The 15,117-nt window shown below is 36.2% G+C and overlaps 1 protein-coding gene across 1 annotated transcript; it reads left to right on the forward strand.

Moving 5' to 3' along the window:
- Nucleotides 1-41: 41 nt before the first annotated feature.
- On the forward strand, nt 42-8,859 carry LOC149000884 (ARM repeat superfamily protein). Its single transcript, XM_089140090.1, has 8 exons — nt 42-1,271; nt 4,152-4,236; nt 4,619-4,715; nt 5,092-5,155; nt 5,233-5,289; nt 7,290-7,327; nt 7,436-7,517; nt 8,475-8,859. Exons 1-8 carry the CDS (start codon nt 204-206, stop codon nt 8,562-8,564), a joined length of 1,581 nt encoding a protein of 526 aa, XP_088996216.1. The 5' UTR covers nt 42-203; the 3' UTR covers nt 8,565-8,859.
- Nucleotides 8,860-15,117: the final 6,258 nt, after the last annotated feature.

The following is a 15,117-nucleotide window of genomic DNA, read 5'->3' on the forward strand; positions in this document are numbered from 1 at the left end:
AGATAAAGGGGGCACGCTGGTGGAGACGATTTGGACTCAATTCGCCATACCTTGTTGTCTTTGCTGTTGTGCCAAGAAGGCCAGAACGACTCTGTAATTCCTCGTTGCGAAACCCGAACTCTAAAACCTCGAAAACCCTAAAACCATCACTCTTCACCTCCTCTCTCTGTTCTTAACGCTAGGTTTTTCGTCGATGCTAAGTTATGGATGATATAAACTCCACCACCAACCACATTTCCAAGCGAAAGAGAGAAGACTATGAATTCCCTGTCGAGAACGGTGGCGTTGATCTCTCCCTCCTCGAAGCCCTCGAGAAGTCTCAGAACTCCGTCGAAGTCCTAGATCTCCGAACCGTAAAAAAGATTGTACTTTCCTTTGAACGACGCTTGCGCGACAACCTCGAAGCTCGACTCAAGTATCCTGACCAACCGGATCGATTCGCCGATTCTGAAGTGGAGCTTCATGAAGAGATCGAAAAGCTCAAGATCCTTGCTGGTGGTCCTGAGCTTTACCCGGAGCTGGTGAATCTCAACACGGTTCCGTCGATTCTAGGGTTACTTAGTCATGATAACCCTGACATTGCGATCGATGTGGTTGGATTACTCCAAGACCTCACCGATGAAGATGTACTTGAAGACAATGATGAACCGGCTCGGATTTTAGTTGATTCCTTAGTCGAAAATAATGCTCTTGAATTGCTGATTCAGAATCTTGCGAGGTTGAATGAGACTGATCCAGATGAGGTGACTGCGATTTATAACACTCTTTCTACTATTGAGAATATGATTGAAGTGAAGCCAGCTGTGGCTGAGCTTGTATGTGAGAGGACCAAGTTGTTGCGGTGGCTATTGGGGAAAATTAAAGTTCGGGAGTTCGATAGCAACAAACAGTACGCTTCGGAACTTCTTGCTATTTTGTTGCAGAACAGTACTGCAAACCAGAAGAGGTTAGGTCAGATGAATGGTGTTGATGTGGTATTACAGGCGGTTGCCCTTTACAAGTCTAGGGATCCAAGGACATCGGACGAGGAGGAAATGTTGGAGAATTTGTTTGATTGTCTGTGTTGTTTGTTGATGCCAATGGAGAATAAGGAGAGGTTTCTTAATGCGGAGGGTGTTGAGTTGATGATCATTATTATGAAACAGAAGAAATCAGCTTATGGGTCTGCTATCAGGGCCCTTGATTTTGCAATGACGAAGTTCCCTCCTGCTTGTGAACGGTTTGTGGATGTTTTAGGGCTAAAGACTGCATTTGCGGCTTTCATGGGTAAGGCAAGTTCATTCCTTATCTCCCCATCCCTCACTTGCCCTCCATCAATTTTTTTGTTTGCCTTGTTAAGTTTAGGTGTAAGTTGATTACTGCTTTTTGTTACCAATTATTTTCCTTATGTAAGCAGAAGCTGTGTTTTCTGTTCTACATAGTTCAGGGCTCCCATTTTGTGAGAAATGTTGTATGGGATCATTCATAAGCTTTATCCCTGCTGTTTTTTCTTTTAAAACAAATTGCATTTAGTGTAGATGGTGCAAACCCTTGCCATTATTTGGAGAAATAGGCAAACAGAGTTTGCTGAAACCTATTATGAGACGAATACAATAATTTGTTGAGTTTTAGTGAAAATTAGATTAGAGACCTTAATAAAATAGAAGAGACGTTCAAATCGTACAGATGGAAGTTCTAGAATTGGGCAAGAATAAAAAATTGACAATGTCATAAATTGGGCAAGAAAAAAGATTGATAAATTCATATATTAGGGCTGACATGAAAACTATGGAGAAGGCTAATATTGAGTGGTTGATGATTTCTGTACTAAATAAGCAACCAATTTGGAATGAGAAAAATATGTGAATTTTCCTATCAGTAAAATAAGAAATTGAGTTATTCTTTATTCTAGTGGAACTATAGGAAATAGGATATAAACAGATCAGGGATATAAATATTCAAAGAAAAAGGATTAGATCCAGGTCTGTGAGTTAAAAGGTGGATATATCCCTTTTCTTGGCCTTCAGTTCTGGAGGAAAATAAGGTGTCAATTTAGTTCAGCAGTTGAGAAATTTTTTACCAATGGTGTTTGCTTGTTTCACTACTTTTACCAATGTCTATCTTTTTATTAGGATTAGTGGAGAACAGTATCTGGAACTAGCATATGACATTTTAAATCAAATTGAAAGCCAGAAAAGTAGTTGTATCATGTATCACTAAAGCAAGAGTAAACATGGTATCACTAGGGAAGAAGGAGAAGATTAGAACTGACTGTGAAAAATAGGAAAACTTGACCTGAAATGATATAAGTAGCCAATGAAGTTGGCAATATTGGAGAGAAATAACATGCAACAATCACTGCTTCAATGTTGCAGAAGCAAAACTGAAACATTGTTTCCTCTAGAACATAAGATAGAGGGATATATCCTCTTTTAACTCTAAAATTAGAAGGCAACTCAAGCTTGGACTTGGCGAGACCTAGTAAATCACAATCGGAGCCGGAAGCTTCTAACCCTCAACTAACTATAATTGACTCTTGTTAAACAGGAGCCTCTACACAAAGGTGTGCCTCTGTGTTTGCTGGGAATTGAGCCTCCATGGGTTATGGGCTTCCATTGACAGTCACACTTGTCATGCCAGTCAACACCTGCATTAAACAGACAACAAAAAAATGGCCCAAAGGAATATGAGAACATGAGTAGTTGGGCACTCCTTATGTATTTTGTCAATGGGGGTAAATATTGTCATTTCATATGTACTCAAAAGATTTGCATGACAATGGCACCTTGTGATAATGACATAATGAAATCTCCTTAAAAGATTTTGGAGACCTTTTATACCCCTAACTAAGAACAAGATTTTGGAGACCTTTTACACCCCTAACTGAGAACTTATGTGAATATGACAAGGGACAGCTTGGCAAGTTCTAACTACACCTATAGAGGTGACTTCCTACTATGGACGTGGTTGCTTTCCCTTGCCTTTTTCATGCCCAAGGTTCAAGATCTTGCTCCCAAGGGCCCATCTTGGGGGTTTTAAGGGTTAGGTTGGGCTCAAAGTTGGTTTCTAGCCTATTTTGGGCTTCTAAAGACATACTGGTGGCCTTTTTTGTGAAAACAACGCTAAATATGAGGTCTAACCCGACCATAAGTTTCTAAGTTTGAAATCAAAATACTATAGGAATGAACATGCAAGATTATAGAACATGAAATATAGAACTATTAGGACATATAAATGAAAGTAAGTGGTAAGATGCATCAATTAACTTAAATACCATTTGAATTCCATCCATATGAGTACAATAAAACATTGCATTCTTGACTCTCGAGATTATAGTTATACAATCATTTAAGTTCAATATAAATCAAAACTTCATAATAGAAGTGTTGGGTATGGCTCATGCTTCACATTCTCTTGCAAACGACCTTCCCCTCAATGCACACGGGGGTTCTGTTCCCTGATGAGTGGGTTGGGGTCGGGTAACGCCCCTGGCCTGTAGAGGCGTTATATCACTTTGGGCCTTGGAATTTCCTTTGGGTTTGCACTTGGGTCCATGAATAGCTGTCATGGCTTAGGGAAGCTTTTAGCAAGAGGAGGTCACAATCCAACCAAAAATGAACTTGGGTAGTTGTCGACGAGTTGGGAGGCGAGATCTTGACCTTTCTTGCTCGAAAATTGACCGAGATCTCGACTGGTTCGAGATTTGAGTTGACATTTTACATTTCGTGAGACTTACCTTAGATCTTGTTTCGAGACCTCACAAAAGCAAGATCTTGGTGAGATCTCACGAGATCTTGAACCATGTTCATACCCTTTGAGCTTTCTTGATATTCTTCTCCTGCACCATGTGCCCCAGTTGATGAAGCCATCTCCCTCACCACTTAACCATGTGGCATGGAAACCCATGCCATATGTATGTTTCAGCAGGGATCTCACACCTTGAGATTTTATGTTTTTCCTGCTCACCCAATTTGTTTTCCATCTGAAAGATTTATTTTGGAATGTTTGCAGTTAATGTATTTCTTGGATATTTTTTGACCTGTTTTAGATGTTGCAAGGTTGTTATATCATTTTTAGTGTTATGCTTATGAAACTATGACTAATTTATATGATCCTGTTAACTGGAGGTGGTTCTTTTGTTTTCTGATGTGCATATTCTTTGTAATAATTAGATTCCTGTAAGCAAGAAGAATAAGAAGGAAAGTTTCCAAGAGGAGTTGGAAGAGCGTATAATATCTCTTATTGCATCATTATTTGGTAAGAAGGCAAGTTCATCCTTCAGCTTTGGATTTTTATTTTTATATTTGGTTGTCGTTACATTTCTATAAATGCTTTTAGAGCCTTTAACATCTATCGACTTGAATTGTATTTCTTGGTTTTTTTCTTTAATTGGTGTCCTAATTCCATTTTATATATATATTTTTTGGGGGAGGGGGTTTTGTTGTGGAGTGAGGCTGGTGTTTGAAGTGCGTAGTGCTCAGTGGGTTTATGGTAATATTGATGGACATACCTGCTGTGTCCAGTGCATTTATTTTGTCAGTAGATGGTTCATTTTTCCATCCCATTCAGTTTCTTGTATGTCATCTCATCAAGAATAATATTCTCTAATTGATATTCTTCTAATAATGATCTTGGTCAGGCGGGATTTTGAGGGGTTCCAGGAGGGAAAGGTTGTTAAGTAAGTTTGTGGAAAATGAATGCGAGAAGATAGACCGCCTTATGGAATTCTTTGTGAGGTAACGTTTTGTTGAATAATGTTTTTGTTAGGTGGAATGTGCGATGGAATATATCTTTTTCTCACCAGCTGTTTATGCACTTATCTATTTTTACCCTGGATCTGTTATCTTTTTCCTAGCGGTGAGACCAAATCGAATGCAAATATTAGGCTTTGTCATGGACCCTGTAGACAATGGATTTATGTCCACGTATTAGACAATAAGGTTCTTGGTTACCTTAAGGCAGTTTCCACCTCCATTGTATTCCTTGTTCAACTGCTACAAGTTGGTTTACAATTTGAATCCCCCCTCCCCCCCCCACAAACAGAAAAAACCGGATGTTCTTCATCTCTTTTAAAGCTTAAATCAGCATTTGATAAAAGGCTGTCTCTTGCAGATACTCAGATAGAGTCAGAGCAGAGGCGGAGCGGCTAGACCGGCTCGAATTTGATGATTTGGAGGTACCCTGCTTGTTTTCTATTATTCTTCTGGTCAATATCTCTTGTAAATATATCTGACCATGTTTTATGTTCTGTAGATGGATGAGGAGGAGCGGTACAATCGGAAATTAGAATCTGGTCTCTATACTCTTCAGGTTAGAATATTTGTCTTCTGTCATGGTTCTATGACGTATCTCAGAACTTACATACTGAAACTTGGCTACTTGAATAAATTAGCCTGGTATCTTTATTAGAAATTTGATACATGGAGTTCTCTCTTTTCTGTTCTTAATATCTTCAGAATAATTAGTTGTGAATTTTTCTCTTTTAAAAAAAATACTTAAAGAAGAGAGACTGAAGATACCATCTTTTGATAACGGAGCTCCCATTTAGAAATTAAAATTAATTTGTCTCAACTTTCAATTCTATCAGCAAATTAATTGGGTAGCCCATGAGTGCCAATGTCAGCATCTATAAATTGCAAACTATGGTGCTACATAACTAACAGTTCCAATCTTTTATAAGTCCTTGCAGATCAAAACTTCTTTATTGGAAGCTTATGCTAATTATGATGCTGCATAAGTAACAGCTCCAATCTGATTCAATTCCTCACTGTTATGGCAACTTCTTGACTATAAACCCTCTTTGTGAGTTGGGGGAATTGCCTTATTCCACAAAAGTTGCCTTAGGTGCCAGAAAATGTGCTACAAAGATGTGACATAGGTTACAGAGGAAAAAGTGAGCAGAAAAGTTCCATTAACCAGTGAGTGGACAAACATCAACCTACTTTCATTGTTATATTATTTTTGGGGGGTGAGTGGTTGGTTAAGAACCTCATTTCCTGACAATCATACAACAACAGCAACTACTGACTTGTCCCAACTAAATGGGGTAGGCTACATGGATCCTTGCCTTCATACTGGATACAAGGCCTAAGTCATGTGTGTCTTTTCTCACCACTTCTCCTTTGGTTTTTTTTAAGTCTGCCCCTACTCTTTTGGTTCCTTAAATCTGATTAAATCACTCTTCCTTACTGGCATTTAAAGGCCCTCCGTTAGGCACTAATATTCCACCTCAAACAATTTTCTTGTGGCTTTCATGTATTGGGGCTACTTGCAAACCAATTCTAACATGATCATTTGTTACTTTATCCTTCCCAAGTTTGCCACTCATCCATTTCAACGTCCTCATTTCTACTACACTGGTTTATCTATGTGTTGCTTTGTTACCTCCATCGTATATCACTGCTGGTTGTTTGACAGTCCTATAAAACTTTTTCTTTAGTTTCAAAGGAATATGTTGATGACACAAATTCCTGGTTCAATTCTCCACTTCAGCTATCCTATTTTAATTCTCTAGGAAAAATCATCTTCTATATGACCTTCTTCATATGACTGAACCAAGATACCTATAATAATCGATTTGTGGAATCTCCGTTTCATCAAGTTTCATCACCCTGTCTTGTCTAGCAAAAAAACATGTGCCAGGGAATCTCATCTTGAAAGTCTTTGGTTAAATTGTCCATGATAATACAACAACAACAACAACAACAACAAGCCTTGTCCCAACTAAATGGTGTCAGCCTCATGGATTCTTGCCTTCCAATCAGTTTTGTTTGAGGCCATGCTAGATACAAGGCCTAAGCTATGCATATCCTTTCTCACCACTTCTCTTAAGGTTATCTTAGGTCTACCCCTAACTCTTCTAGTTCCTTTAATCTGGATTTTATCACTTCTCCTGCACATGTATATTTAAATTGTCCATGATATTTGCAAATAAATTAGGTTTAAAACTCATTCTCAATGTTAATAAATTGTTATTGGGAATTCACTACCATGATCCCCAACCTTTCTTGTACTTATCAATGAACCATCATACTTATCTTTAACTATGTTCTTATGTTATTTCTTGACAATCATATTCTTCAATGCTTTTCTTGTTGTCCTCTCTGCTACCAACTTGAAACAAATTGCTTATGGTTATTTATTTTTTATTATTATTTTTAAATTTGATACCAAAAGATTATTGAAAATGGTGTGATTTTGGTTGTACTGTATTTAGTTGTTCTTGAAGATTTTTGTATTTTTTTTGTAAGACTAATTCATGTCTTCCTGCTAAGCCTTTTCTAATCTTTACGTTTATTGTGATTGTGCAGTTGATTGCTCTAATTCTTGGCCATCTTTGGTCTTCTGAGTAAGTTTTGGCATTTGTGTTCATTCATGTATCGGTAACCTAAGATGCTTCACATGCAGTTAAAGAATTGATCATCATTTCTCATCATGAGGATTATACTTAATTCAGGCACCACAGGATAAGAGCACGAATTGAACTACTACTCAAGCAGCAGAAATTGACAAAGGAGGATGTGAGGGATATTCTCCAGGTGCAAAATCTCTCGCCACTGTCTTTATTCACATCATTTCCTGTTCTTTTTTTGCTTCATCTTTTTGTTAGTTTTTAAGTTTTTTTTTTTAATCCAACGTAGTTTTCATTATTCTTGGTTGCTTACTCTGAATTGTTCGCATTGATGGTACTAAGTAAGTCCCATGTACAGAGTTTTCTATTTTAAGAGGCATGTTTGGGCAATAGTACTACTACAATTGTTGCGTATGTGAATGCCTTTGTGTTGCATCCTCTTATCCCCATCAAAAGAAATCCTACTGTTGAAACCTTCTGCTTCCTCACCCCCGTCTCCTGTCATTTATTTCGCTCCTTTTAAGTCTCCCTTCCCAGGAAAAGGGTAAAAAATTGCTCAGGTCAGCAGAGGCATCTTCTAGCTTTTAACATAGCCATTTGTATATGAACCATCACATGATGCAATCAATCAGATGGTGAGGATTATCCAATCTTTCATTTTGGTTCATCAGGTTGGTTTCCTCCAATATTCATGAGCATGTATGGTTGGTATCATGGTCTTTTGATAGTACTTTGCATGCATGGTGCCCCTGCAATGAGTAGGTTTGCACATACCGATGAGTTCCAAAGCCAGTTGTGTACTTGCAGGAATAGCTGGGTCCCATTGGATCAACACAGCTGACAGTTGTTGACTACCCCCTACCAATTAAAGAACCAAGAAATGTTCCCAACCCTCTCCCCTCCCCCTCCCTAAAAGGGAAAAATGGAAAGAAGAGAGGATGGATGTATTTTTTTTGCGGGGAAAGAGGGTTACTCTTATGCGTACCTTTTGTTTTGTGCATAATCTGGGGAACTGAAATGAAATTCACCAGGGAAAGATTTTGCTTTTTTAACAATTGTTGATCAAAAAAATGGGCAGGTCTCTTCTGCCCATTTTTTGTTGAAACAGTTCTGAGTGCTTGTCTGTTTGGTGTTAAAATCTCAGGAATACCATGACAACATTGGCGACCTTGATGGGCCTGAAGAGAAGGAGCGTGCCCAGTCAAAGATTCAAAGATTTATTGCAGCATTTTGAGCATTATACTTCTCAGGAACTAATCTGGGGTGTCGAGGGATTTAATTAAATAGATGCCTTGTTAGCAACAGTAGCCAAAGCTTGTTGATATATCAGGAGTAGATGTTGTTAAGAGTGCCCAAAATGTTAGTTCATCCTTTATGGTAGCTGTAACCTTAAATCTTTCTAAGAATCAAAATTTAACTAACCTTTTCAGTTTTCCATCAGGGAAATTTATTTACACGAGTCAAGGAAAAGATAGAATCTTATCTTAGTTGAATTTGGATTTGTTTATTTCAGAGGTAAATACAGAAAAACAATATTTGCATGGTTAAATTCAACTCAATAAGCACTTGAACATGTTATGTGAATAAAAATTGCAAATTAAGCAAAGTTCAGCTTTAATATGGATTCAGATACTTATATAAATAAATTTGAACAAAAAAATTGATAATAAATAAATAAATTTATGCATATTAATATTTTTGTGCAGAAATTTATACAAATGAATTGGTGTACATCATCTCTATTTGAGGACAACTATAAAAAACCTAAGCTATAGCATGTCACAAAATGATAAATTTATACAAACTAATTAGGCCAACCACAACGAATTATTTCTTCTAATTAACTCTATTTAATGTTTTTCTTTTTAATTTTTTATGAATAAAAGAGAAAATATTATAAGACAATTGGATGGTACAGTTACATATGAAATCATACTTAAAGTCATACTACCGCTTGGTTCTGAAGTTACAAATTTCTAAGTTTGCTTGTGGATGGTACTCCTCGGGTTTATGCCTGTTTGCTGCGTCGATCCCTGGTGTTTTTTCTTCCATCTTCACAGGTGAAGCCCTTGCTTTTAGAGAGGCGATTTTCTGGGCTGAGAAAGAGAAGCTGAAAAATGTGATTTTTGAGAGTGATTCTCTTAACCTGATCCACTGTTTTGAAGACCCTTTTCTCCCTGTTGAACGAGATGCCTTTCGCGTGGTAGAGGACGTTCGACAGTTGCTTGTTTTTGAACTGTTTTGGTCGGTTCGCTATGTTTCTAGGTGGGCTAATTCGGTAGCCGATTCCCTAGCTAGGAAGGCCCAGTCTGTGGCAAGTTGTACTATGTGGCCTAATTCCGCTCCTTGGCTTCTTGAAGCTTGTACTCAGGATGTCTTGGCTTATTCTTGCAGTTCTCTAATTAAATATCAGTTTACCAAAAAATAAAAAAAAAATTCTGTTAAAATTGGTAAGCTGTGTTTCCCTTTTATTTTAGTATGCCTCGTGTTTCCTTGTCATTCCACCAAATTTGTACACCTTACTGTCGTATGCTTTCCATGATATGACCGAGCAGTTCCTCCAAGATGCTTTTTATTTAATGTAAATTATTCATATGTTGTCCCACCGTATCAGATATGCATGATTTAGAAAGAGGAAAAAAAAAAAAAATCAGTTTTTTGTTATCTTATATATTATATTATCAGTTAAAGGAAAGATTCTTGGAGGGTACTCCATTTTCTTAAAATTTGATTTAAATTTTTTATTTTTCTCACTCTACATGTGAAATATTATTATTTGTCTCTCTCTAATATCAAAAATAAAATTTTAAGATAAAGATGCCGGATATAGATGTCAAGCTTAATCATAATTTAATGTTTACCATTAAACTCTTACTTTTAAGGAACAAAAATTTAGATTTTAATTATAAACTAATGTACTATTCATAAATTTCTCCCTATTTATTCTTTTATATTTTTATTCATATTTCTATTTTTATTTATTCGTTAGTATATCTTATTTTTTATTCTCTTCTTTCCTCACACCTTTCATGAACCGATGAACGGTTTAGGTAATTTGGAAAAATTTAGAAAAGCTAGAACAGGTTTGAGTTTTTCTAAGTCATCTCCACAATTATAAGTATTCACTTTATCTCTCAAATTTTCAAGTATTCTTTTTAATAAACCTTAGAAAATCACGAAAGCATGAATCAATTGATTTTTTTTTCATTTTAATTATTGAACTAATTATTTTTTTAATATTATATTGAAGTAATAGATATTTTCTGTTTCTTTCTCAATTTATATTTCTCTCTCTATTTTTTTCTGTTATTCTTTTTAAAGATTTTTACCTAATTGATTTTAAAAAAATAAAATTATTAAACTAATTGAATTATTAATTTTTTTAACATTGTATATTGTATAATTGTATTGAAGTAGTTGTTCTATAAAAGAAAAACTTATTGAAGTAATTGAACTAAAATATGATAAAATAATCTAGGGATAATTACGGTTGCCCCTTTGTACTCTGATTTTATTACTATTTTATCCCCTCTACTTTTTAAAATTGCTAATCCAACCTTTAACTTTGTCTAAAATTACTAATGCCCCCTTCTGTTAAGCTCAGTTAGTTTACTGATTATGTGGCATCTATATGTTTTTTAAAAAACCCAAAAATAACCCTACAATTATCTCTTTACTTATTTACTCTTTTGCAAGTTATAATATTAATCTTAATTAACTATGGATAGAAATTAACTTTAAATTAATTTTTCTTTTTCTAAAAGAAACTATCGAATAAAGAAAATACTTGATTTTTCTTCTCTAAAAAGCAATGCAATAAAGGAAATATGAGATTAAATAAAACTTTAAATAGAAACTAAAATATTAGGAAATATCAAATGTAACTCAAAGTTGAAAATTGAAAATCTCCTAATATATGCTAACCATTGTACAAAGTGTGTGGTCCCACCAAAGCTAACATTTATTGTAGAATATAAGATTTTAAGGATATAATTGACATTCAATATAGTTTCTAAAAATGAGGGTAATGTCATACTTTTTAACTTCTTAATTTTAGTAAAGGGCAAAATAAACATTACACATTTGATGTTAACAATGACTTAACACGGTCTAGGTGGGGGAGTGGAATTTCATAAAGAAAGAGGTTTGATGAATAATAAAATCGGGGGCGAAGGGGGGCAATAGTAATTATCCCAATAATCTAATAGTAGGTTTCACATGGGTCCATACAATATGTGCGGTGGCTTAATGCTCGTCCAACCGGAAGGTGATCTAGACTTATTATTGGCCTCTCCTCCCCTTAATATTTAATCCGGCTCCACAATTCCCAATCACTTATTTGTTTTACGTACAAATCAACTTTGTTGCTGTTAATTAGTGTGTTGCTGTACCTTTATATATTTTTTGGGACCAAGGCAATAATATTATATAAATAAAACATTAAGCTAATACAAAGCCAAAAATGGAATAACTGTCTACCCTTCATTTCTTCACAAACTATTAAGTGAAGTTTGTTGGGCAAACTGCTCGTGTCCACGCCCCCCCGGAAAAAAAACAAGCCCCCAAAAAACCAGCACAATGGTTGGTCTTAGCCCGACACCCCCCCGGGGGCGGGCCCCCCCCCCCCCCCCCCCACCCCCCCCCCCCCCCCCCCCCCACACCCGGAGGGGGGGGCCCCCCCCCCCCCCCCCCACACGTTGAGAGAATAACACCGAAGCTCCACCATGCTAAAGCCACACTTCATGGTCTCTAACAAGCCTATACTCTCATCCGCAGTAGCTCACATATAAGAATGTTGTCTTCTAATGAACTTTGCAAGTGCAAAGATGACCTTCCAATCGCCCCATACCGTCCCTTATTGTTAGACACCGACTCATCACTATTCACAGCCAACCAACCCTCAGGAGGTTGCAGCCAATGATGAACTAAAGCTGAGAATTCAACAAGGAACAAGTAATGTTCCAATTGATCAAAGAAAACTCTACCACCCGAGTCTTTCACCGTTTGCACACCACTATTATGAAGACGATTATTCCTTTCCCTCCATAAACAATAGACCGTGGCATTAAAGCTTCAACATTTGACCGCCTGTATACATTTTCCTCTTTAAAAATGAGTTGCAACCCATTTAATCTCATCACTCCAACAACTAATTGAGTGGTTGGGATGACGATTCAACAAAAGAATGTTTGACCACACCCTTTTGCAAAAATCACAATAAAAAAAATAAATGCTCACAACTTTCATTACCAACTCCACTCAATAGACATCTAGGATCAATAGAAATTCCCCACGCTAATAAGCGATCCTTATTGCTTTATTCTTTATTACCAACTTTCATTCGTAGAAGGTTGCAATAACTTATTTCCTTTATGTATAACTCAACTTTGTTGCTGTTGTTTAGTGTGTTGCTTTCTAAGAAAACTTCTCCCAATTATTAAAGATGAATACATTTTCTTTAATTTTTTGAATTTTTGTGTTTATGGTGTTTGGTATTTTTACGTAGTCTACGTAGAAAGGCTTCCTCTATATCTTTGACATTTACCTCACGGCATATTAGCCTGTTAGGTGGAATCTAAAAATCAGATATCATAAAAAAAAATATAAAGACTCTTCTAAATTAATTGTTATTTTTTAGTAAAAATGGAAACAAATTTTGTTGACAACCAAAGATTATTTGCTTGGTATTCTGAATATTCTCTCATGAACTGAAAATATCTATGTAATACAACACAACTAAGTCGATCACCATAGTCTATGATATGGATCATGCACGAGCCCTTTGCATTTGGGAAACAAATAAACAGATATGGATCAAAATAAAATGGAAAATTCTAATAGGGGTTAGGTGTATTATTGATGATTTTGACATTAAAATTTTGCAAATAATCAATCGATACCATACCCTATTTTAGAAATGCTAGCACTATAAATGAACAAATTATAAAGAAAGGTGAAACATAATTAGAAAAAAAGGTTCTTAATGCTTGATGGGGAATCCTTCTACATGATTAGAAGGCTGGTTTTCAAGTGAAAGAGATTCAATTTTATGATCCGTTTTGGCCAAAAGCCACCTGTTTCTAAGACCTAGTTCTAGAAATGAGAAACTCACAATTTTTCTTACCGTTTTCCCACCCAACTCCATCTTCTTCCCTCTTACTTATGTTCTTCCATGGTGTCCTTTCCTCATCTTTTGCTTTCTTAGGGATCTCAAGTGCAGGTTGGCACTGCTTTCCAGTGCTTGGTAATGTTGAATTCAAATACAATTTCATGGTTGCAACACCATTTATGTTTTTTTTTGTTAATTGTTGCTTCTAGTTTGCATTTTATGTCTCTGCTATTCTTTTTTTCTTGTCTAATGTCTCTGCTATTCTTTTTTTCTTGTCTAATATGTCTCTGCTGTTCAACAATGTCAAGAAACACTAGAATTTGTCTATTTCATTTGGTGGGTTCTTTTCATATGATCTCCCTTGATCAAAACTCCATGTTAGCAAAGAAATCAACAAATTTTAAAGAATCAAAATAATCGATCTCTCTAAACCTAGAAACAAAACATTTGTATTGTATACGTAAAAAATCGATGTCTAAACACAGGGGATAGCATAAATGAGTCTACCCTTTCCAATAAGCCTCCTTCAACCTATCAACCTATCAACCTATAGCTGCTCTTACTATTATTTCTTACCTCAAACGAGAGATAAGAGACGGAGGAAAGGAAGTAAGAGGAAAAACAACGGGAAAAATGGTGGGTTTCTCATTTCGAGAGCTTGGTCTTAGAAACAGGGTTTTATTTTCACTTAAAAACCACCATTCTAATCTCAGCCACTTAATAAGAATATGACACATGTAAAACTGTGGGACTGCATTGCTGTACACAACAGACAATTTTTTTCCATGAAAACATGATAAACACATCTTTTCCGTCTCGATGAACACTTACTAAATTACGAAGAAATTTCATAATCTTGAAATTTCCTATAAAGTCTACCACCCTTAATTACTCACATGAACTTGTACACAAACATGAACCCAAGGAACAAAGAAAGACATTGAATGGATTGATGCTTTGAATTCCCTAATCATGTTTGAATCCCACAAACCTTCTATTCAAGTAAACCCTTCTTCTTCCTCTTCAATTATAATTTTTATGAATTGAAGTTTCTTTGTGGCATCATGATTCATAAAGTCATATTGAAAATCCAACCCACCCCACCCGTGTAAAACAACACCCTTTGAAAGTTTTAGAAACGCCACCACCATATGGTGGACCGTGTCAAAGAAGGAGAAGTTTAAGCAGAAGAACTTGACCAATGAACTCCCACCACGTGGCAATATATCGTCAGCCTTGTCGTCAGCAATTTACAAATAAAATTCTCCGGTGGAAATTTGGAGGAAATTTTTTCCAAGCTGACAGTTTTGCATGTTTACATCGTTTGACAATGGGGTTGCAAAAATATAAAATTATAATAAAGTCCTCCATTAATTTGGAGGATTCAAATTTCAAAATATTCTCGAGAATTAAGAATTTTCACTTTAGACTAATTCACCATTCGCGAAACTTCTAAACAAGTCATCCATGGAAATGACCATTCTACCCTCCCTTTCAACTATCATTTTACCCTTTGCGTCAAACAGTTGACTAGCTTTCACACGCAAATTTGCTCGGCTGTTTCCAATAAAAGCGACAAAAGAAAGATAAGCTCCCTTCAAGACAAGATTCCAAATCGACGGTTATACTTGGTCAATCTCGGTCACACGGTGACGGCTTGTACATTTATTCAACGGTT

Source organism: Hakea prostrata, chromosome 11 (assembly GCF_041222555.1).
Source record: "Hakea prostrata isolate BN-2017 chromosome 11, UWA_Hpros_2, whole genome shotgun sequence".
NCBI lineage: Eukaryota > Viridiplantae > Streptophyta > Magnoliopsida > Proteales > Proteaceae > Hakea > Hakea prostrata.